Below are 23,564 nucleotides of genomic sequence, written 5' to 3'. Positions count from 1 at the left end.
TTGATAATATGATTATTTTTAGTCGAGCAAATGTACAAAAGATGCTTAGATTCAAACTAATCCTTCAGTTCTTTCTCTCTCTATTTGGACTTACACTAAATAAAAACAAATGCTCACTTACTATGTTCAATGTTGAGTCTACTATGCTTGCAGTAGGGAAAAAGATTTTTAATTGCATGATTTTTGAGTTGTCGATGACATTTGGGCTTGCAGTTACAAGTGAAGCACCTATCTTCAGCTGCATGGGCACCAACAATTCAAAAAGTGAAAAAACAAATTATTTTTGTGGCAGACATCTTATCTCTCCATCGTTGGTCGGCTAACTTTAATAAGACATGTTCTTTCGACTATTCCAGATTTTTTCATGTCTATGTTTGTGATGCCTGTGGGAGTGGAGAAGCATATTACACATTTACTGACGGATTTTTTATGGTCTGGGTATCATCTCCATGGTAAACGCCATTTGGTTGGTTGGTGAATGGTGGTGTTACCTAGGCATATGGCTGGCTTAGGTGTTTTTGCGCCCAGACAAAAGAGCATTATACTTTTTGCCAAGCAATGTTGGTTGGCTCATCAACCTGGTAATCCATGTGCTCGTTTGCTTTATGCTAAATATGGGGCTTCCGATTTATTACTAGTTCGACAAGGAACATGGGGGTTGGCGATCTCGCATTTGCGAAGCATATGGTTGAGGGTTTTATCGTTCTTCAGAGATCAAATTGAGGATGAAAGAAATAATGGCCAGTGGTTGCAATGGGCGATTGTGTCAAGTGGTGCGTTCCACACCTACAAAGTGTATATATCGTTGCTCCTCCCGGGGGTTGATTGGATCTCAGAGAGTGTGTTATGGGCTAAGGGCCCTTCCCCCCGATCTCGGGTCTTGGCATGGTTAATTTTGCAAGATAGGGTTCAGACCCACAGTAATTTAAAAAAGTTGGGTTTTTAGTTTTCAAGTTGGTGCGTGCTTTATCAAGATGCTGAAAAAACAACATTTTATTTATTCTGGTCATGCCTAATCTTTGTGAAACTTTTTAATAGGACGTGGAGGCATCCGGAAGTGATTGTTAAGGAGGAGTCTTTTGCGCTAGACCTGATACTGAGCCCAGTACGTATTAGTCGAAGCAAAAAGTGGAGAATGATCTGGAGGACGTGGTTGCTTACAACATGATGGTTTGTATGGATGGCACGCAACGATGCAATTTTCCATCAAATTCCGGTTGTCCTTAATAAACTAGTGCATAAAATCTTGGTTGATGTATATGTGATTCTGCGTATGCATCTTAGAGATCTCCCCTTCCCATCGATAGACATTCACCCATCTGTGGTGCCTTCTTGTCCAGAGGATCCTGATTGAGCTTGGATATGATGTTTGTTTCAATCTGTAGTTATTTTACTTCAGCTTTCCTATTTCCGATTTTTGTTTTGGTGCTTGTTCAGTTCATGTGTTCAACATTTTGTTGATCTTCATGAGTGGTAATGTTGATTATCTTTAGTCTCTCTCTCTCATACACACAGCATGACAAACCATATAAGTAATGCTTAATTGCAACTATGCCTTCACTGGTTATTAACTGTAGACTGAATTAATTTTTCACAGTGGACAGTTGAACTTTCTGCAACTGAATGTGATTACTGCTACAGATTGAACATCACCTTGATAGCATTACCTCGAGCACTAGTCTCAAAGGCTTCCTCGATCGCTGCTTGTGAGAATCCAAACCTGTGGGTTATCAATGGCTTCACGTCAATCTTTCCACTCCTCAAAAACTCGATGCAGAGAGGCCAAGTGTTCTTGTAGCGGAATACACCAATGACATCTACCTCCCTGTGCCCAATGATCAAGATAAACATGATCATCAAAATAGCATTTCCGTTTTCTTTTTCCTGGTTAAGAAACGGTTAGGCAGGAAGATGCTGTGCTTTTACCATTTGAAACAGAGAATGAGTGAATAGACAAAGTAAACAAATTCAACAAACCTTGCAGCAGCAGGAGTAAGAGGGACTGTCATATCATTATGCCCCATACCCACAAGGCAAACTTTACCACCTGCACGAGTAGCCTTGAGAGCTGTAGACATTGTTTTGCTAAAGCCTGCACAGTCAAAAGTTATGTCGATCTCTTATCCCATGGCTTCCTGCATCTGAGTAACTTCTTCATCCACATCCTGCCAAAATGACATTTATCTTAATAAATGAACTTATTCCTATGCATAGTGACAAAATTTTATCAAGTACACCATGTCAAAAAGGACTTTACCAATTTGCATGAATTTTATGAAAAAAGAGGTGAGTTGAGGGGCATCATTCACAGACTACCCTGTCTCTCTAGCTGTAAAGAACCAGCTAAAGGCCAGTTAAATCAATAGATCAAATATCATTCAAAGATTAGTTTGTCTCTGTAGCTGTAACGAACCAGTTAAGGTCATTTCAATCAATAGAGTAGCCTGTAGCTTCATGAGCTTTTCCCTATGCTCAAGTTTGACCATGACACAGAACAAGGCTTACGGGATTTCATGAGTTAGTTCTAGGAAATGAATAATATAAGTTCCTAGGAGATTGATTGTTCACCTGACTATCGGTAGTAACTTTAATACAATGATGTGCACCAATAGATTTGGCAACAACCAGCCTTTTCTCATCGACATCCGCAATAACAACTCGAGGAGCACCAAAAGCTCGAGCTGCCAGAAGGGCCACAAGGCCAATGGGACCAGCACCCATGATCAAGACATTTGTTTCAGGACCAGCATTAGCACGCCGACAAGCATGTATGCCAACACTTAGTGGCTCACACATTGCCCCTTCTTCTAAACTTACATTATCAGGTAGCTTAAAACACAAATCAGCTGGATGTACAATCTGCAAAACATAAGTAGAAGGGTTAATTTTCACCATTTTGAGATGCATGGATGAATATTGATACAGTTGCTTATGCCTTTTTTTTGTGATGCAAAAAGTTGCATTGGTATTGAAGCACATTCACAACATCGAACTAACAGCAGCAGCAACATTGGTTTACAGATAGCACTCTTATTACTGAAAAGAGATTTTTGTTGACAATTAAAACCATGAAGTAACTTCTATGGCTCTTGTAAATTGACAGTGGGTGGGAATCATGCTTTCGGTTTCTTTCCAAATTTAAAAAATTTCCACGAAATTTTTTTCATAGTTTGAAAGTACACCTTGCCATGAATCATGATCCATTATTTTAAAAGATGAAAAAACAAGCTTAGTTTTCTTTTCAATTTCTTATAAAGTAGAAACAAGATTAAGGCCATAAACCTGATTCGCTAAAGAGCCATGTACTGGAGGTGTTGCAAAAAACTTCATATCTGGGCACAGATTGTATCGGCCACCTTTACAGTGATCACAGCGCCAACAACTGATTCCTGGTTCTAACGCCACCCGGTCACCCACAGCCACATTGCGGACCTCACTACCGACTTCCTCGATAATTCCAGCACATTCATGGCCAATAACCATTGGCTCCTTAACCACAAAATGTGCACAGCGCAGTGTCTGAAAAGATGAACAAAAAGAAAAAGAAAAAGAAAGGAAAACAGACTGTATTAGTCCCCCATGCAATAGCCGTCTCTTTTCACTCACTCGGTCAAATCACATCCTATTTCACAGTAAAAACATAGATGTCTCTGTATTTGACAGACAACATGAAAGCATATCCAAAGACAAAGAACCATAATGCATGTAATCATGAATATCTAAGCCACTTAAATAAACATATGTGTTGGTGTTTGCTTAATATAAACTTACAGACATGCTTCAGATGAGGTGCTTTTCCATGTTTATGTGTGCTTTAGAGCAATAAAAAAAAATCAGCAGTTCATATCCCAGTCAAACTTGGTGATGAAGAAATAAACAATTTTGGTTAAACTGATTCGGTACAAAACATGATTTTTAGTATATAAATAATGCTAAACACATCTACAGGTTCAGATTAAGCAAGAAATACCAGTAACCATGTTTTTCTGAAGTGTAGCATTTTATGATATAAAACTGTTTAGGAGCTACTAATTTTCCTATTATATATAGGAGAGGAATAAGCTCCTCATCGGTACCAACTATTCTACAAGAGACAATTATTTCTAGGATTTCCATTGCAATTGGAGTACATCAGGAGAGATATGAGAGAAAAAGAGAGAAAAGAAAAGGAAATAGAAAAAGACGCTCCCGTCAACCTTGAATGTGTGGAAGATGGTGAACCATACATGTAAGAAGTATTACTAAAATCTGTGCTACAAGTACAAGGTAGGAATGCTAGATACAGTCTTACTCTAGTACTCTGCAGGGATCTCTAAAGTTCCAAAATTCAAGTATTTACAATTAAAATTCATGAAAGTGTTAACGCCAACTGGTTCTTGAGATCAAAAGATGAACGGCAACCCCCCAAAAGAATTTACATATGTATACCTTCAGGTAGTGAACATCACTCCCACAGATGCCCACAGCTTTCATCCTCACTTTAACATCATGGGGACCTAAAAATGACAAACCAAACCATCAAATCCTATCCCAAATTCATTTTTTCCCCACCAACATCCAATCACCAATCAACTAACAAGAAAACCCAAAATCCACCACAGGCAGAAATCAGTCACGAAAAGCACACCACTAAGTGTGGGTGCACATGAAATTCTCACCATGGCCGAGCACAGGCAAGCTTTTTGGTTTGTTATCAAGGGAGGCTCTGCTTGTCTGGCAGAAGCAGTTAGTGCAAGTCACCTTGTTAGGAGTTGCAAGTTCGAATCCCAATGGTATATGGTCGTATCACTGGTAGGAGTCTGCCTAACCCCAGCTTTCTCTGTCGAAAAAAGCTTCTTGGTTTGTTGGGTCTGGAACACAACCAGATTTAAGAACGTAGACTTAGCTTTGATTAGACCCGGTTGAGAGCATCCAGGTGGCAACATCCTTTTTGTGGCCAGCCAGAGTGGGAAAATGAGTGGTTGTCCACATTGCATTACTCTTTTGCGAACTCATGTCACAGGGACACGCCATTTTGCTTGCTGTGTCCTTAGTAACACGGGTCAACAAGCAGGCACGCCCACAAGGATATTGGCATGCAAAGTTATAATTTTAATAAAATTGTAATAGTATTTTATATTTTTAATAAAAATACATGTTTATAATTAAAGTATTACAAATAATTTTTATTAATTAAAAAAATAAGAAATTACATGTCCCACATAAGGATGGCAGTGGACCGAGGAAAAATGGAGCCCCGCCCCGCTTTGCTCCGTTTGAACCGGAGATGAAGGGTATGAAATGGAGATGAAGGCAGGGATGAAGGTTAAAATTCATCTTCGTGGAGAGATGGAGGTGAGAATGGACTTCCGCTTTTCCCCTCCCCGCCCCGCCCTGCCCCACCCCGCCCCACCCTGCATCCTTGTAAGGGATGACAATTGGCAAAGGAAAAATGGGGCCCCGCCCCGCTCCTGTTTGGACTGGGAATTGAGGACATGAAACGAGCTGGATGAGGCAGGGGTGGAGGTTAATCCATCCCGGTGCGGGGATGGAGATTTGGATCTTGAGACGGGGCGGGCGGTCCATTGCCATCCCTGGTCCCACGTCCTATTTTTCAAAAAGATTTCAAACTTGTGGATCAAACTTACGTGCGCTGTGCCACGAATCTTAGTGTCATTGGTGTGAACCCACTAGCGCACATGATTAGCCAACTGGGCTGATATTGGGTGGGGTGGGTCTTTGGCAGACCAACCCTGCCATGATTCCCTGAGCCTGTGGGCAAGTTCTTGACGTTTCTTTTGGAGTGCTCGTGAGTTGGTCCGTATGAATCATATCCATCTACAGCGGAAGCAGATCAGGTCATGCTGAAAATGAGCGTTTAGTTTATCACGATGTTTTGAACTTGTTTTTGTAGTTTCGTAGATTTTGGTGTTGGGTTTCTAGGGAACATAATTATGTTCCCTTTCACTAGCTTATTTGGAGAATGTTTGATCGTGTGTCCCACGGGATGATGCAGCCGCAGGTAGCACGGTTGCTAACAATTGTTAAACGCAGCGGACCCATGGATTGCCATCCACCGTGTTCGTGAAATGGTGAAACACCGTTCCACCCCCACCCCTTTGTTACGCTAAGAACAACACAGGATAACATGACTTTAAAAAAAATTGGGCGGAGGGGGATCTAACCTTCTTTCTTCCCATCCATGTCTCTCTCTCTCTCTCCCTTCTTCTACGTTATTCATTCTTTGTTCTTTGTTGTTGTTGTTCTTTTTCTTCTTAGGATTTTTTTTATTATATTTTTTCATTAATAAGAGGGTTTTTCTTTGATTTTCATTGATTAGGGTTTTGAATCAAATATCTTTAATTTGGGTTTTTGTTATTTAATTTTATTAAGGTTTTTTTTTATTTGATTAGGGTTTTGAATCAAATATCATTAATTAGGGTTTTAGATATTTAATTTGATTAGGACTTTTTTTCTTTGATTAGGGTTTTGAATCAAATATCTTTAATTAGGGCTTTTATTATTTAATTTTATTAGGGTTTTTCTTTGATTTGATTAGGGTTTTGAATCAAATATCTTTAATTAGGGTTTTAGATATTTAATTTGATTAGGACTTTTTTTTTCTTTGATTAGGGTTTTGAATCAAATTTCTTTAATTAGGGTTTCTTATACTTAATTTGATTATGGCTTTTTTTGTATTTGATTAGAGTTGTTTTTCTTTGATCTTCTTTCATTACGGTTTGATTTAGGATTTTTTATATTTAATTTTATGATTTATTTATGGTTTCTTTGATTTTATGGTTTAATTTTCCTATAGTTTAGATTTTTTGTTTTATTTATGATTTATTTTCTTGCATTGTAGGGTTTTATGATTTATTTATGGTTTTTGCATTTATATATAAAAATATTAATTCTTACTTTTTCTCAAATTACTCAAAATTTAAACATTTTTTTCATACTTGGATCCAGTTTGAGATCCATATTTGGGGCTAAAATCCATAATTTTTTGATAAATTTTCATAATTAGATTCAATTTCACACCGATTAAAGCATTTATATATAAAAAATATCAATTCTTATTGTTTCTCAAATTATTCAAAATTTAAACATTTTTAGTTTTTAGATCTAATCTGAGATCCATATCTAAAGTTAAAAACCATAATAAACATGTTAAAAGTCATATGATTCAAAACAAAGTTATCCAACTCATTATCCATATGTGTCCAAGTTGTCCGCATAACATAAAAATCAAATGTTGGTCACAAGGAACACAACTTCTTATCTAGTCGAAACAAATGTTGGACATAGTACGATTGTTATAGAACAAACAAAATATGTGTTTTGTATGCTATGCTCAATTATTCCCTCCAATCTTAGATGAGCCATCAAACATACCCTTAGGGAACATTGGAGTTGATCATTTTTTAAAGGATAAACCACCATATTGGTTTCCTTCACTTCTTGATATGTAATTTACACACTCTTGTATTATGTAAAGGTATGCTTAACCTCAGCTTGTTAATCCAAAAAAAAAAAAGTCATGGTAGAAATTACTTTGTATTATTGGTTCCCTTGATAGAGATTTTCATAAACTTGAAGAGGAGGCAACAAATAGCCATAGGACTGTATTTTTCAAAGCTCGTGTGTCAAGGTATCTTTTTCAACAATTTGTTTTCATATGCCCTTGCATCGTAGTTTGCAAAAACCCACCATTCTCGATTCGATAACTAAAAGTGGGACGATCGATGATTCAAAATAAAAGATGTCCTTTTTCTCAAAAATATAATCAAAGTTGTGTGGTTAAATAAAAAAAATCATAAAATTATCTTTAAAATCAACATGTTATATAAAGAAGGTTAATTCAAGTAATTTACCTTAACAATAGAGTTGCCATTAGAAACCAAGATATTGAGATTGGACTTGTCAACTAGATGAAAACTATCAACTACTATGCCTAGGTCATAGCGAAAAAAAAACTATTGTACCTAGGGATGTCAATGAATCAGGTTTGACCTAGACCAGACCCATACCAAACCCTATAGGGTCAGTGATGTAGCGCATTTGGACCAATCTAATGCATGCAAGGAGTTGGAGGATGATCCATCATTAAAGATCCGCTATGGGAAAGTATATCCACGCATACCCAAGTCAAAAATGACCCATTTGAGCCAAAATAGAGTATAAGAGTATTTTTATCCATTTATATTTTTGTATTTTTGAGATTTTTTATCCATAATATCTCAAAAATATACTTAGCTAGCTTAGTTCTAATTTTGAGGATTTGTGAAACTATAATTTTTTTTGTACTTTTGTAATTAGGTATTAGGTTCTACGGATCCCAATAATTTTAATGCCCGTTAAGATCTACTTTGAATACTAGAGGGTGTAGGGATATTTTGGGTAGATTTTGTTTTTTGGTCCAACAATGGATCTGAACCTTGGATCTATTTTAATCTTAAGATTTAAAATAATATGGTATCTTATCAAGAGGATACGTTCGAACCGAATTACGCACTAGGAGGACTGCTTGAGCGCAAGTGTGTGTACTAGTGCTAAGTTTACGAAGGAACAACCCAATAACAAGAACCAATTAGGGAAAATAAAAATGCAGCAAAAAACACCTAATGGACACGGGACGACTAAAATGTATTGTCAAAAGTTTTTAACATGGTTTTGGTTATTAATTAAAACACAAAAAGTTTATGCAACTCCCAATTATCGTTCCCAACACTTTATCCAAAAATCTATACATATTCCACACATAGTACCTGAAAAAACATTCACCAATAAATAATTTGAACATAATTAACTTTATAAAATTAACAGGAACAAAATAACAATGTTTAGGCACTTTTTGAAGTAATATAAATTTATCAGGTTTGAAAATTACTTACTCCACCTTGATAAACCTTCACAAAAATTTGTATTTACTTGTTCTCTAATTTCACAAAAAATTGGGGTTTGCAATAGGTTTTTTTTACACAGTATTTCATCAAAAAGAGAATATTTAACTATTTTACCTTGTGCTAATGCAATCAAATCCCTAAAAGAATTTAAATCACCAGCAGGTAAAAAAAAATTCACTAACATTTCAGACAAAAGGAAGCATTTCTGATGGACACTACAAGATGAATCAATTCTTATTTTAAAACCAGAAAGTATACTGACCGAGACAAAACACAGTATAAAAAATAACAATTCAACCCATTTATGTGAACTCTCCCTAGTTTCGAGTGTAGTGTTCCATTCATTCCCTAATTCAATCCTAATATGGTGTGACCAAAAAAAATTTTGAGGACAAACATCGACGAGTTGTTCCACAAACTCAAATCTAATTCAAGAGCGATGAGTGTCACATCCTTCAGCAGAGACTCGACACATGATGCTTCTCCATAGTCCTGACCATCTTTGAACTCATCGAAGATGAGATCTTGGAGGATTTCGCGAAGAGATTCTTCGTGAGTTCTTTCTGCAAAAATCATAGAGGTTTGGACAACCTCTTCTTTCCCCACATCTTCATCGAAGATGGGTTCACCCTCGAAATCATGAAGAGGTTCTTGGTGAACCTCGTCTATAAATAGGGAATTGATGACATATTTTTTGTTATCCATGTGGGGACCATGCATACACCATTCCCTAGACATCCTAAAACTATGAATCATATCAAATTAAGAAATCCGACAACCCACGCTTTAATACCAAAATAACATAGAGACTTTCTAGGGGTAGAAATTTGTAAGGAGAATCAAAATGACACAAATTCAAATGACACTTATAACGCAAGAAAGTCACACAAACAAATTAGTTTTGCAAACATGTCATGGTTGCATACAAATCAAATTTGCATATATATATATATATATATATATATATATATATATATATATATATATATATATATATATTTGAGAGACAATTTTCAGTTTCTAAAATTTAACATGCGTCAACAAGCTTCTTCAAATAGGCAAACACACACATGTAAGACTTAACTTTTAGATTCAATGTCCCCACACTTAAACGATAAATTTCAATATTCATGCACATAGGCAAATCAGATTTAACAGACTTGAACAATAAATAGATTCAGTGACGACAACGACATAAATAAATCTGCACGAATTGGTGTGCGAAAAAAAATGCACAAACAGGTGCTAACTAAATTAACACTAATTAACTTTGGACAATCTGATTTAATCAATCACGTTTCAAGTTCAACTCACTTACGAAATCAACTAGCATATTCAAAATATGAAGTGACTGGTCATGGTGCACACATAAACAGAATGCAGACTGATTCAATGCCGATTAGGAAAACATTAAATAAAAAAAAATTGATGACAAGAAAATTACTAAACAAAAAACACACTAAACGGCTGAGAGTGGACAGATTATCGAACTTCTGATTCAAACACGCCAATGTTGTTGTTAACAAAATTTTCTCATGTTGATCCACTCATAATCAGTTTGATATGAAATTAATTTCAAAGTTAATCCATGAATTTTCAAATCAGATTAACAACTAAATTTTATGAACATCACTAATGAAACATTTTTTTTCATGAACAGAGTTTAAATAAACTATAGCAGGAAATGAACAACAATCAATCCAAGCTTAATCACATAATACTCGATTCAGTTTCAATCAAATTACGTAAAAGAAAATCAAGCTAGACGTTAGCTGCAGTCCAGTTTCACAGTAAACGGAAATTCATTACTCAAAAACGCTAACATTTTCTTTTTCTCAACAAATTTCAAAATGCAACAAGTAATCGATTAACAAATCTCAAATCGAAGTTGGTTCAGATTCACAAGGAACCAATGGTACGATTCAGAGTAGCTCCATAAAGCCGGTGAAGGAGTTGACACCCATCAAACGTGCAGCTGAAGAAGGCATCCTCTATGTTCTTCGTGCTCACACGTTCAATCACACTCTAAGCTCACTCGAACTCACCAAGGTCCACCTTCTCTCACGGTTCAGCTTCACTCTCAATTTCAACTTGCTTTCTCACACTTTCTCATCTCACATTTTACAGAATTTTTAAATCATAACAAAAAAAACTGGTTCAACGTTTTTCGGTTTGGCTTAGGGAGAAGAAAGGCAATGGGTTTTCATTAGCTCTCATGAGAGGCCACCTCTCTTAAGGGTCAAGGGGAAACATCCTCTTATAATTTTGTCATATTCTTCTCTTTTCTTGGCCAATGATAGGCTTCTAAAAATGTTAGGAGTGGTCCTCTCAAGAGGCCACCTCTACCTTAGTTAATGGGGGAGTCAATAAGTTGGTCTCTCTTGGGTTGGCTACTCCAAGAAGCCATCTCTTCCTTGGCCAATGAGAAGCACCCAATCTTAGGTGGATTGAACCTTCTAAATCTAAAGATTAAAATAGATCCAAAGTCCAGATTTATTACTGAACAAGAAAATGAAATCTACCCAGAATACTCATATACCCTTTAGTACCTAAAGTAAATCCTAACAGGCACTAAAACTATCCAAATCCATAGAACCCAACACCTAATTACAAAAATATAAAAAATATTTTTATAGTTCTAAATATCTTTAAAATTGAAACTAAGCTAGCTAAGTACGCTTCTGAGATATTATCAACAAAAAATCTTAGAAATATAAAAATATAAATTAATGAAAATACCCTTACACCCTATTTTGGCCCAATTGGGGATCATATTTTAACTTGGGTATGCATGAGTATGTTTTTTCGGAGCAGGTCTTCAATGGTGTATCATCCTCCAGCTCCTCACATGCATCAGATTGGTCCAGATGTGCTACATCAGTTAGGGTTTGGTCATAAAAGAAGAGGTCCAATTAGTAATTGAGTCAGACTCAAAGCGTCTGAATAGTATATGGAGTGTATGGTTTGTGAAATTTTGTACCAGATCCGTATTTGAACCGAGTTCCAATTAAGACCCATGATTTTCAATATAAAAAAAAATATTATTTTGCTGGTATAGAGCGGGTATGGTTCATGTAATCTTTATAGGACCTGGGTATGGTTTTTCTTATAGCAAACCCGATAGGACTCGGGTCCAGACCTGGTACCAATGCCTCAAAGTCAGATCTGGATTCTAACTGACCTGAGTCCTAACTGTGCCATCTCTCTTAGAGATTTACGATCTTGAAATGGCTGAAATGATTAAAAACCCTCAAAAGGGGTGCATATTTTAAAGTATTAAACTATGTCCATTGTTTCTTAAAAAAAAATAAACACAATTTCAAACCAAAATTTCAAAAGAAAAAAAACTATTTTTTTCACTTTTATCTTGAAAAAAGTGAGCTTGATTTTTTTACCCTACAAATTAACTAGTTATTTCAAAAAATAATGCTACTTTTGAAAGTATAAAGGGTTCAAAATCAGATTGCACCATTCATCCACCTACCATACACATACAAAGCGAAGAATTGGCAGCAAGACAGTCGAAATATGACTGTTCTTTAAAAAAAAAAGAAAGAAAGAAATATGACTGCATAAGTAATAACTGTTAGGAAATTATATTCATCATCTGATAAACACAAATGGGTCATAACATTGCATATACATTTAACAGAAATTTGTGAGCTTAAACTTCCACTAGTTTTTCTTATAAGAGCAAGAACTAGCGGGTGAATCAAGCCTATAGGACAAGTCTGAACTTTATTGATGTAAATCACGGACAGCAAGAAACAAAACCAGTGAACCATACTGAGCTTGATGGAGCTGGCACCTTTTATTCACTACTATGCATGTTATGAACACTGGCATGTAAGATGCTAAGGCTTCAGGCAATTGCTCTGCTAGAGAGTGAACATCACTTTGATGGCACTACCTCCTTGAGCACTGACTTCAAAAGCTTTCTCAATCTCCACTTGGGAAAACCCATACCTGTGTGTGATCAGTGGCTTCACATCTATCTTTCCATTTCCGAGGAACTCGGCGCAGAGTGGATAAGTATTCTTAAAACGAAAGATCCCAAGCACATCCACTTCCCTGTTCAAAATGTACATCATAATTGCATTAGAATACGGGTCCAAAGGGGTTAGCATAGTTGGAGTGGGCCTCCGCTGTCATACGGGCAGTCGGGGTTCGATTCCCATGGGCGCTACTCCCTTGCGTAAGAAGATGCCTCGGCATAGGCCAAGGGGACAAGGATCCTAGCATCAGAGTTTTACGCAGCCGGGACGGTGACTATGTCTCCGCGCCCGGGTGCAGTTTCTTCAAGTTAAAACTAAAAAAAATGCATTAGAATATGAATATTGCATTTTCCAAATGCCAGATACAGCCAGGTAGAACTCAAGTTGGAGAGGAGCACGGCAATGAATATACCTTGCAGCTGCAGCAGTCAAAGGTACAGTTAATTCACTATGCCCCAAACCCAGGAGGCAGACTTTACCACCTGAACGGGTAGCCTTAAGGGCTGTTGACATAGTCTTGCTAAAACCAACACAGTCAAAAGTAATGTCAATCGCAGCACCCATAGCTTCCTGGATCTTAATTACTTCATCAGCCAAATCCTGCAAAATCATATATCACTACAATGGTCATGACCGAGGGTTTTCATCTAACATATTTCATAGAGTTTATAATTGACTTTGCTAAGAAACAGTTCTCTAATGCTGACACTTGAGGCAATATGATGCTAGTTTAAGTGGTTACTGTCATTATCGAATCTTCATTGACAGCTCTTTTTTTACCTTCGCGTCTGAAGAAACTTTGACACACTGATATTCACCAAGGCCTTTGGCAAAGGAGAGCCGTTCTTCGTCAACATCCACTACGACAATTTTGGGGCAGCCAAAAGCTCGGGCTGTAAGCATGGTCATGAGCCCAAGTGGACCAGCACCCATTATCAAAACATTTGTGTCAGGCCCGGCAACAGCCCGCAGGCAAGCATGCACACTGACACTAAGTGGTTCGATCATTGCTCCTTCCTCCAAGCTCACATTGTCAGGTAACTTAAAACACAGATTGGCTGGATGTACAATCTGCAGACATTAATAAAACCAATGATCATAAAAGTATGTTGTTAGAAATTGCATGTGAAAATCCACTAGAATGTTGTAGAGAGAGAGAGAGAGAGAGAGAGAGAGAGAGAGAGAGAGAGAGAGAGAGAGAGAGAGAGATGAAACTGTGTGGAGGGTCCAAACCTGATTGGCTAGGCCACCATGATATGGAGGAGTTGCAAAGAACTTAACATCTGGGCACAGATTGTATCGACCATTTTTGCACAGATCACATCTCCAACAGCTGACGCCTGGCTCTATTGCCACTCGATCCCCCACTGCCACATTGGTAACCACACTCCCAACTTCTTCAACAATTCCAGCGCACTCATGCCCAATCACAATTGGCTCCTTGACAACTTTATTCGCAACTTGCATTTCCTGTTCAAAATTTGCAAAGGGGCTGTGAGTTTCTAGAGCATAATGCTCAGAAATTTGTGGGTCTTTGGCTAACTAGTGGGATGCTTGAAATTCTATTACTAAAGGTAGGCGAACCGTGCACCTGAGAGAGACACAGAATATATAGGATTGGTTTCTTCCAATTTCATAAGATTGGATTTTCATAAGGGGGGTCTTTTCCGTCTTGGATATATGCACCCACTTGTCCGGAAAAATCAAGTAATTGGCTCAGGATTATGCCCTATAATACAGTATCAATGTGTTGTTTTTTTTGAGAGAGAATAAGAGGAGAAGACAATGATAAGTGGGTTGTGCAAACAACCTCCAGATGCGAGGAGAATCATAGGAACTATTGGAGAGAGAGAGAGAGAGAGAGAGAGTCTCACTCTCTGAAATGCTTTTCAAAAATTTCATACACGGAGGATAACATATCATAGTGCATTCTTTCAACCCCGCTATTCTGATCAGGTGTCATTCGGGGCGCTCACACTCACCCACAGATGCTTTTCAAAAGATTTTCATCAATGAAGGAAAACATATCGATGCCAATTGTTTGAACCCTGCAACTCATGCTTCTTTCCAAGAAACAAACCATACTTTTCTGAGAAACGAAACAAACGACATTTGAGATCAAACGGAAGTTTGTCAAGTGCAAGAAATTTGGTGAAAACTAGAGAACGCAATGCAGAATTCTGCTATGATCAACGTAGGGTTATAAATATCAAGATAACTTGGGCAGATGATATACACGTCTTAAAATGTGGTTGAGAACACGCAGAAGACACATGCATACCTTTAAGTAGTGAACGTCAGTTGCACAAATGCCCACAGCCTTCATCCTCAATCTAACATCATAGGGACCTAACCTCACAAACAAAAACACATAACCAACCAACTCAGCAATAAAACCATGTCTAGAGTCATAATTCCAATGAATAAACCAAAGATCAATATAAGAAATAACAAGAAAGAGGGCAAGTAACAGCCTGATCAATGAGAATTAATTTTTCGACAATGAGCCCAACACAAAACCAAATACATGAAATCCAAATGTGAATTACATGGGATTTTAAGAATCCCACACTCGGATATAAAACCAAGTGATCATGAGACAAAGAGAACACAAACAAAGAAATCATTCCAGTTTGTTGGAGGCATACCGACTGGTGGGAGCTTGAAAGGTTGGATTTTGAGAACATTTGCTGCAACAAGAAATGCTCCCATATTCTCTTCTATCTCAATCGGGCTCTCATCCAACATTGCTGCTACTTCCCCCATGTCTCTCTCTTCCTCACCCTTTTTCTGTCTTGCGTTAACTAACAAAGATAGTAAGAAGATTGCTTTGATGTGGAATAGAGAGAAGATGGCTGAGGTTCTTATAGTTACAGAAGCGCTGTCAAGTTCACAGTTTCTACAAGCCTTCGCCCACAGAATCATTTGATAAATACTTTTTTTTTTCTGAAGCATAAGAAAATTGTAAGAAAATATGGCCTGGCTCTCAAATAATGTATACTTTAATAGTTTTTGTGGTGCAAAGCACACATATTTATGAAGATGTGTACATCCTTTTCTATGACAAACGCCTGTCTCTGGGAATAATTCTTTGAGTTTGAATCAGGTCATGGTATCCTTGACGGCAATCTGTCTAGGGTCACTGGATTAGTTGCAATCACATTGCACATTTTTGATGTGCTGCTGCACCTGAATACCCTCCATTCTTTTCATGCAGCCTGTCAGCTGTAGGATCCAATAGCAGATGGTTGGTGTTTAAGTGCAGCAGCACATTTGAAATGTGCAATGTGATTGCACCTGATCCCCCCTCTAATGTTGTTTATGGTTGGATTTCATCTCTTAGATTTTTCTTTTGACCATCAAGCATGTCGGATTTTCGCTATACAGGCTTATTGACCGGAAGGAACCGAACAGGGACTGTTCGGGCTCAGCACGTTTACAATCATATAGTATTCGGACTCAGCTCGTATGGCTTGTGCGAGCCAAGCTCAGCTCGTATAGGCCTGAGCTGAGTTTGGGCTGGCTCACTTAAATAAAAATTTATTTTTGAAAGGGTTCCATAGCAGAACTCCAGCCCTGTAAAATGCAAGACAGACCAACAACCCAGTTGAGCTAACAAGATTTTTTTTTTTTATTATTATTATTATTATTATTATTATTATTATTGTGCTCATGATCCCAGGCCTCTGGTCAAGAGACATAAGCCAAGATTACATGATGCCACCATATTCAATAGATCTAAGCAACTACGTGCAGGATCTTTGCTTAACTTTTAAGAAAATTAATGTCAAAAACCACAAGCACCCCCAGTTTTTGGTTGAGCTTACTTTGTTGTTAACTCGATCTACAATTAATCACACTACTTTCATTGACCTAAGTGGTGCTCTCTTTAAGTGTACGTGCGTCACACGACTATAAAGCGCGTTGTTGGCCTACTAAATTGAACCTATACTCCATTTAAAACGCCAATTATACAGCTGTTATAAAGACTACTTTTTTTTTGCTTTACTTAGTACGGATGCAAGCATAAACTCAGGGAATATAGGATCCCAAGTTCCTCCTTGATCAATAATATCGTTTAATTGAAGAAATCTTCTGTATTTTCCGATCCCTAGGTACAATTAGAATCGGACCACTAAGTTCAACATGACGTAGTAAGTTTGCAATTTGACCATTTTAATTGGTGCAAAATATTTTGACCCATATTCCATGGCAACGAGTCCCCAAATTGGTAGTTTAAAAAGTTGCCCGGTTAACCTAGTTGACTCGGCCCAGATCGCTCAGTCATTGGGTCAAAAAACTGGTTAAACTCAGTTTTTTAAGAAACTTGGCCAAATCATGGGCTGATTCGAACTAGTCATGAGCTAGTCAGCTGAGTCATGGGTGAGTCATGCATATATGCATATATAATATATTTTATAAATAATTACATATATTATATAAAATATAATATATATAATTATACATGTATTAATAAAATTATACATTAAATATATTATAGAAATATCATATAATGCATATTATACATTAGCATATACATATATTTATATATTTTATATAAAATATAAAGTTAACATGATCCAGCCAAGTTACCGAGTTGACCCGGCCGAATCATGAGTGGCTCAAGGATGAGCCGAGTGATGAGTCACTGAGTTTTAAAACCATACCCAAATTTTCTTTTATGTTACTAGTAACCTTCCTAGGGACACGTCTATGGGCCCGGTAAAGTAAACCCTGGATGGTCCACAGACTCTCATGCGTTACAGGCACCGACTGGTGAAAGCAACGAGATACATCCTGGTAGCAGTGAAGAATTGGGGTTTGATCCTGTCTCTTTCATCTTGAGCATTTTCGTGTACCCCTTGCTAGCCAGGTGTGCTCAACAAGTGGGGTTCGTTTTTTTTTTTTTTTTCTATTTTAGATAATCCAAGGAAAAAAAAAGCCACCCCTTTCACCTCCAAATCACCAACTGCACATTGGCTGGCCTTGGTTGGTAAAACCCTTGAGGTCTCACCTACCCACCGGAGAGTATACCCAGCTTTGACCTTGGGGCAAGGGATGCCACCCTTGGGTATGAAACTTGTGACGTCTCATTAACTTGGTGACATTCACAAGTTGCTTCTACCAGATGAGCAAAGCCCTTGTGGGCGAGTTTCTTTTTTAGTTATCTATAAGGTTCAGTGATTTTTTTTGCAGAAGTTAACTATTATGGAGGTGTGAAACAGGTTGAATTCGTGGTGGATTTTGCCAGATCTGAAATAGAATCCGAAATGTAAATAGTATGCCAGAATTCATATCCCAATCAGATCCAAGGAGGTAAGGTTTAATCCAAATCCAAAACGCAAATGACAAAACTGGATTCGAAAAAAAATAGAACAAAAACAAGCTATTTACATGTAAAAAATACAATCCAGTCAGATTTTGATTTGGACCAACTCTAGATCTGACGTAAAATGCTGGTTTGTATCTGACCGGAATGCAAAAATAGTCTGATTGAACAGATCTGAATCCAATCCAAACGCACATTCAGATTTTGCTTAAAAGATCAATATATGAAAGTAACATGTCGGACTCGAAAAGGATATCCAACCATACCCAAACCGTTTGCATCCTTACTATTATGTTCAACAATTCTATAATCACTTGTCTACCTAGTGATTTTTGTTAAAATAAATCCCCCTTTAGTTGGTATTTGTGTTCATGATTTTTTTTTTAGTAAAAGATGTTAATAGAAAAAGGGAGAAACGAGAGGATGTGAGGTGGAACCAATGTTATCAGTAAGCCTCTCAGAAGAGGATAGGCTTAATTAGATCTTTTATAATTGGCTTGGCATCACTCATTTACAATGATACATTAACATAAGCTTTTGCAAATAAGCTTCAATAATTTTCCTTTAAAAGAGCTAGAAATAGAGGAATTAAAGGATAACCTAGTGTCTCTTGAATTAACCTAGCATAGAGAACACATCTGAAGTTTATTGATATAGAAAAAACAACCAATGAATCATACAATGAGCTTGATGGAGTTAGCCACCTTTATTCAGTAATCTGCATGTTATGAACCAAAGAATTGTTTGCCCGTATATATCTGACTTGAAACATTATGTTAGATATTGAAGGCAGCAAGCAGTTGCTGCTTGATGGAAGTGCCTCATTGAGCACCGACTTCAAATGCTTTCTCAATCTCCTCTTGGGAAAACCCAAATCTGTGTTTGATCAGTGGCTTCACATCATCACCCTTTGTATTGGTCATATGTTCACTAGCCCCGGAATCAACATTCCACAAATCGGATTTTGAATAAGGCAGAATTTTACCTGAAGTGTTTGAGGTGCTGGCTGATGCGGCAACAACATTATCCTTGTGATTGTAACTCTGGATTAACTTTATAAGTTTGTCGATGAGAGAGTGTTTCAGAAGAATTGGCCAGAGCAACTTTGGCAGAGGTTGCGTCCTTTGGTTTTTCATGCCTTGGTACGCTCAATTTGCCGTGCAAGAATTAGCATCTTTCCTTGGTATGCCCCTTCTTTTTGCAATGTGAGCAAAATCTTTTGGTTCTGTTTCTAGAAATGTTTTGCTCACTGCTTTTGGACATGGAGGTTGAGACGACAGTAAAAGCAATTTTGTCATTCTGTTCACCACTAGATTCACCATCTTTTATAGGGTTCATCACTTTCTTGCGAGTTTCTTCTCTCATCATAATAGAGCAAACATTGTTCAGAGGAGGTTGTTCGGTGGCCATCAAAATTTGACTACATAAATTTTCATATTCAGAATCGAGGCCAGCAAGGGGTTGAAATATTTTTTCTTGCTCTCTTATTTTTTGAAAAGATATCTAATCCGTGGAAGTACGGGTATAAGAGTCCAATTCGTCCCACATCCCTCTCATTTTACCAAGATACTCACAGAAGGGTTGATTCTTCATTTTCTTATTTCCTTGAATACTTTGAGAGAGTTGATACATACAGGCTATATCATATTGCTCGCTATATAACTCTTGTGATGCCTTCCACATTTGTTCGGTAGTTTTAAGGAAAAGAAAACCCTCATCAATTTTTGACTCCATCGAATTGAGTAGCCAAGACATAACTAAATCATTGTTAGATTTTCACTCTTTATATTTAGGATCACCAGGATTTGGTTTAGATTGATCACCTGTAACATATTTGAGCTTCAATTTCCCACTTAGATAGAGCATGGCAACCTTCAACCATGAGGCATAGTTTGTTCCATTCAGCAACAGTGATGTTATCTTGTGTGAAGGACTTGTAGATTCTTCACTACAAGAAATCTGTGGATTAGCGACAGACATAATCCATTGCTAATCCATCGCAAATTTGTCGCTAAACAGTTTAGCGACGGATTAGCGATAGATAACTTTCATCATAATTTCCTAGTCGCTAATTAGCGACGGAACATATCTGTCGCTACTTTTGTTGCTAATTTGCGATGAATTAGCAAATGCCATGATCCGTCGTGAGGTCGTTGCTAATCCATAGAGATTTGATTTTGCAACTGACACATATCCATTGCTATTGTTGCGATGGATTTGTGACGGATTACAATTCATCGCAAAACATCGACTGATTCAGTTTTGCAATGGATAAATATCTGTCCCTAATTCGTCGCTAAATTGGAGGTTGATACTAATTAGCGACGGATATTATCTATCGCTAATCCATCACAAAAAATAAAATAAAAAAATTTTTATTTGAAATATAAATATCAAGAAAAATTTTCTCGTTATACAATTTATATATCCTGTGTATAAAAAATAAAGTACACATACAAAATACAAATACAAAGCAACTGAAACAAATTTAACACAAGATACAAGGTGAAAAAATTTATTGATCCACTATAATCCTCATCAAGTTCTAATTATTTACAAGTGAACATATACAAAGAGTTTCTTTTGAAACAACAAGAAGGTGCAACAAATGCAACACATAAATCTAATCATCGCCAAGATTCTAAGCATCATCCTCTTCATTATCTCGATCTGCCCCTTCATCCATGCCTCCATCAGCTCCTCTACACTGATTATCTCTAGCATCCTACAAGAGAACCGAAAGGTTAGTATTAATAAACAAAATATAATGAAATAAATTGTATGCAATGCATCTAAACTAAGGCAATCAAAGTAACATGAATGAATTACACATAGACTAGCTAACAATAAAGTGAAGGACATTAACTGAATTCAAATATGTGTTCTAAGTTTGCCAAAAAAATTCATAGTGATTCAATCATGCAGATTTGTGTTCTAAGGTTGTCAAAAAAATATCATAGTGATTCAAGCATGCATATATGTGCTATAAGGCTGTCAAATAAATGTGTTTTGTATCACAATCATGCATATATGTGTTATAAGGCAGTAAAAAAAATGCATAGTGATTTAATCATGCAGATATGTGTTTTAAGGTTGTCAAAAAACTTTCATAGTGATTCAATAATGCATATATGTGTTATAAGGCAGTCAAACAATTTCATAGTGATGAAATCATGCTTATATATGTGTTCTAAGGTTGTCAAAAAACTTTCATAGTGATGAAATCATGCTTATATATGTGTCCTAAGGTTGTCAAAAAACTTTTATAGTGATTCAATCATGCATATATGTGTTATAAGGCAATCAAAAAAACTTTCATAGTGATGGAATCATGCTTATATGTGTTCTAATGTTGTAAAAAAACTTTCATAGTGATTCAATCATGCATATATGTATTATAAGGCAGTCAAAAACTTTCATAGTGATGAAATTATGCTTATATGTGTTCTAATGTTGTCAAAAAACTCTCATAGTGCTTCAATCAAGCATATATGTGTTCTAAGGTTGTCAAAAAAAATTTAGAGTGATTCAAGCATGCATATATGTGTTCTAAGGTTGTCAAAAAACTTTTATAGTGATGGAATCATGCTTATATGTGTTCTAGTGTTGTCAAAAAACTTTCATAGTGATTCAATCATGCATATATGTGTTATAAGGCAGTCAAAAAACTTTTATAGTGATGAAATCATGCTTATATGTGTTCTAATGTTGTCAAAAAACTCTCATCATGATTCAATCATGCATATATGTGTTCTAAGGTTGTCAAAAAACTTTCATAGTGATTTAAGCATGCATATATGTGTTCTAAGGCAATCAAAAAACTTTCATAATGATGAAATCGTGCTAATAATTGTTCTAAGGTTGTCAAAAAACTTTCATAGTGATTCAATCATGCATACATGTGTTATAAGGCAGTCAAAAAACTTTCATAGTGATGAAATCATGCTTATATGTGCTCTAATGTTGTCAAAAAACTCTCATAGTGATTCAATCATGCATATGTGTTCTAAGGTTATCAAAAAACTTTCATAGTGATTTAAGCATGAATATATGTGTTCTAAGCCAGTCAAAAAACTTTCATAATGATGAAATCATGCTAATATGTGTTCTAAAGTTGTCAAAAAACTTTTATAGTGATTCAATCATGCATATATGTGTTATAAGGCAGTCAAAAAACTTTCATAATGATGAAATCATGCTCATATGTGATAAAATCATGCATATACTAGCTTGAAAACTAACAACATGAAACAAATGACATGCATCTTTCATACCTGACAGGCACCTGCAGACGAAGTTCCTATGTCGAACATGGCTTCATGTAAAAAGTCATGCATTGTGTCCTTAACAAGCTGGCGGACACCATCCCAAGAATTAGTAGGGTCAATCGAACACTGGGAGTTGATGCTGGCGGGAGAACTCTGAGAGCCCTGACTACAGAAGTTAATGACTGGTGTGGTGTCCATGTTACTCCCAAACCCGAACACACAATCTTTTTTTGGTTCACCGGTTGCAGTCACCCATGCTATAGGATCAAAAGACAGATGCTGAGTGGAGTCATCGTCATATCGCTCTACCATCTGTTACTCGTATGACTCCTACAAAGTAATGATTACAGTATAGATTAATAATTAAAATTTATAATGTTCATGGTAACTTGTCTATTACAATGTTTATTAATACAATAAATGCATACCATTGTCGCTCTTGCCTTCTCTGATACAAACTCTTCCATGCCCTTACGTTTATGTATTTCAACAAACACATCCTTGTAAGACATAATGCCTCCTTTTTCTGCTTCCTGCAAGGTTAAATGATAAAAAAATTAATTAAAAAGTATGCAAAAATACTTATAAATTTGACTATATATATTAATGAGCTACCATTTTCTTCTGGTGGCTTCCAAAAGTCCTAGAACCACTTGTGTGTAAATGAGCATCAGGCATCTTTGCGCAGTTTTGTACAACCTTTGCTGAGCGATTTTGAAATTCATGGCTCGCTCACTTGTCGCACATTTCATCCCAATAATTCATCCTGATAGTAGAAGGGCCATAGTCCTTCCACTGTAGTGGATCATCTATCCCACAAGCTGATTTTATTTCTGCAGTTTTCATATTGTGCAGCATGTCAGCAAATCGATTGACAGTCACCTTTTGCCATATTATCCTCGTGTCCTGCTCTTTTTTTGCGATCGTGAAGCGATTTGAAGCCTACAAATAATTTTATAAAGTTAGTGCATATGACTATAACAAAAAATTATATATGAAACACATTAGCTATGATAAACGATTGTATACCATGAATGAAGACTATAATCTATCCAACATCTCATTCGGGTACTCTTTTCATTGAGTG

General features: G+C 36.7%; 1 protein-coding gene and 1 pseudogene across 1 annotated transcript; both read right to left on the bottom strand.

The window, feature by feature from the left end:
- Nucleotides 1–1,624: 1,624 nt before the first annotated feature.
- On the bottom strand, nt 1,625–4,494 carry LOC149833000 (sorbitol dehydrogenase-like; annotated as a pseudogene).
- Nucleotides 4,495–12,763: 8,269 nt separating this feature from the next.
- Nucleotides 12,764–15,646, bottom strand: LOC149832999 (sorbitol dehydrogenase-like). The gene is made up of 6 exons (XM_090012672.1): nt 15,529–15,646; nt 15,162–15,229; nt 14,114–14,350; nt 13,661–13,951; nt 13,293–13,480; nt 12,764–12,956 (listed from the first exon to the last, which is right to left on the bottom strand). Exons 1-6 carry the CDS (start codon nt 15,644–15,646, stop codon nt 12,764–12,766), a joined length of 1,095 nt encoding a protein of 364 aa, XP_089868798.1.
- Nucleotides 15,647–23,564: the final 7,918 nt, after the last annotated feature.

The sequence above is a fragment of the Nuphar pumila genome, chromosome 7, assembly GCF_984573655.1.
Source record: "Nuphar pumila chromosome 7, dmNupPumi1.hap1.1, whole genome shotgun sequence".
Classification (NCBI taxonomy): Eukaryota; Viridiplantae; Streptophyta; class Magnoliopsida; order Nymphaeales; family Nymphaeaceae; genus Nuphar; species Nuphar pumila.
This window is presented reverse-complemented; position numbering and strand designations above follow the sequence as displayed.

Bases quoted from the DNA above. Each gene is read 5' to 3' on its own strand.
- LOC149832999 (XM_090012672.1), bottom strand. From the start codon at position 15,646: ATGGGGGAAGTAGCAGCAATGTTGGATGAGAGCCCGATTGAGATAGAA. The intron at 14,351-15,161 runs GTATGCATGTGT...AATTTTGAACAG, and splicing joins CTGACGTTCACTACTTAAAG to GAAATGCAAGTTGCGAATAA. The intron at 13,481-13,660 runs GTAAAAAAAGAG...ATGATTTTGCAG, and splicing joins AAGTTTCTTCAGACGCGAAG to GATTTGGCTGATGAAGTAAT.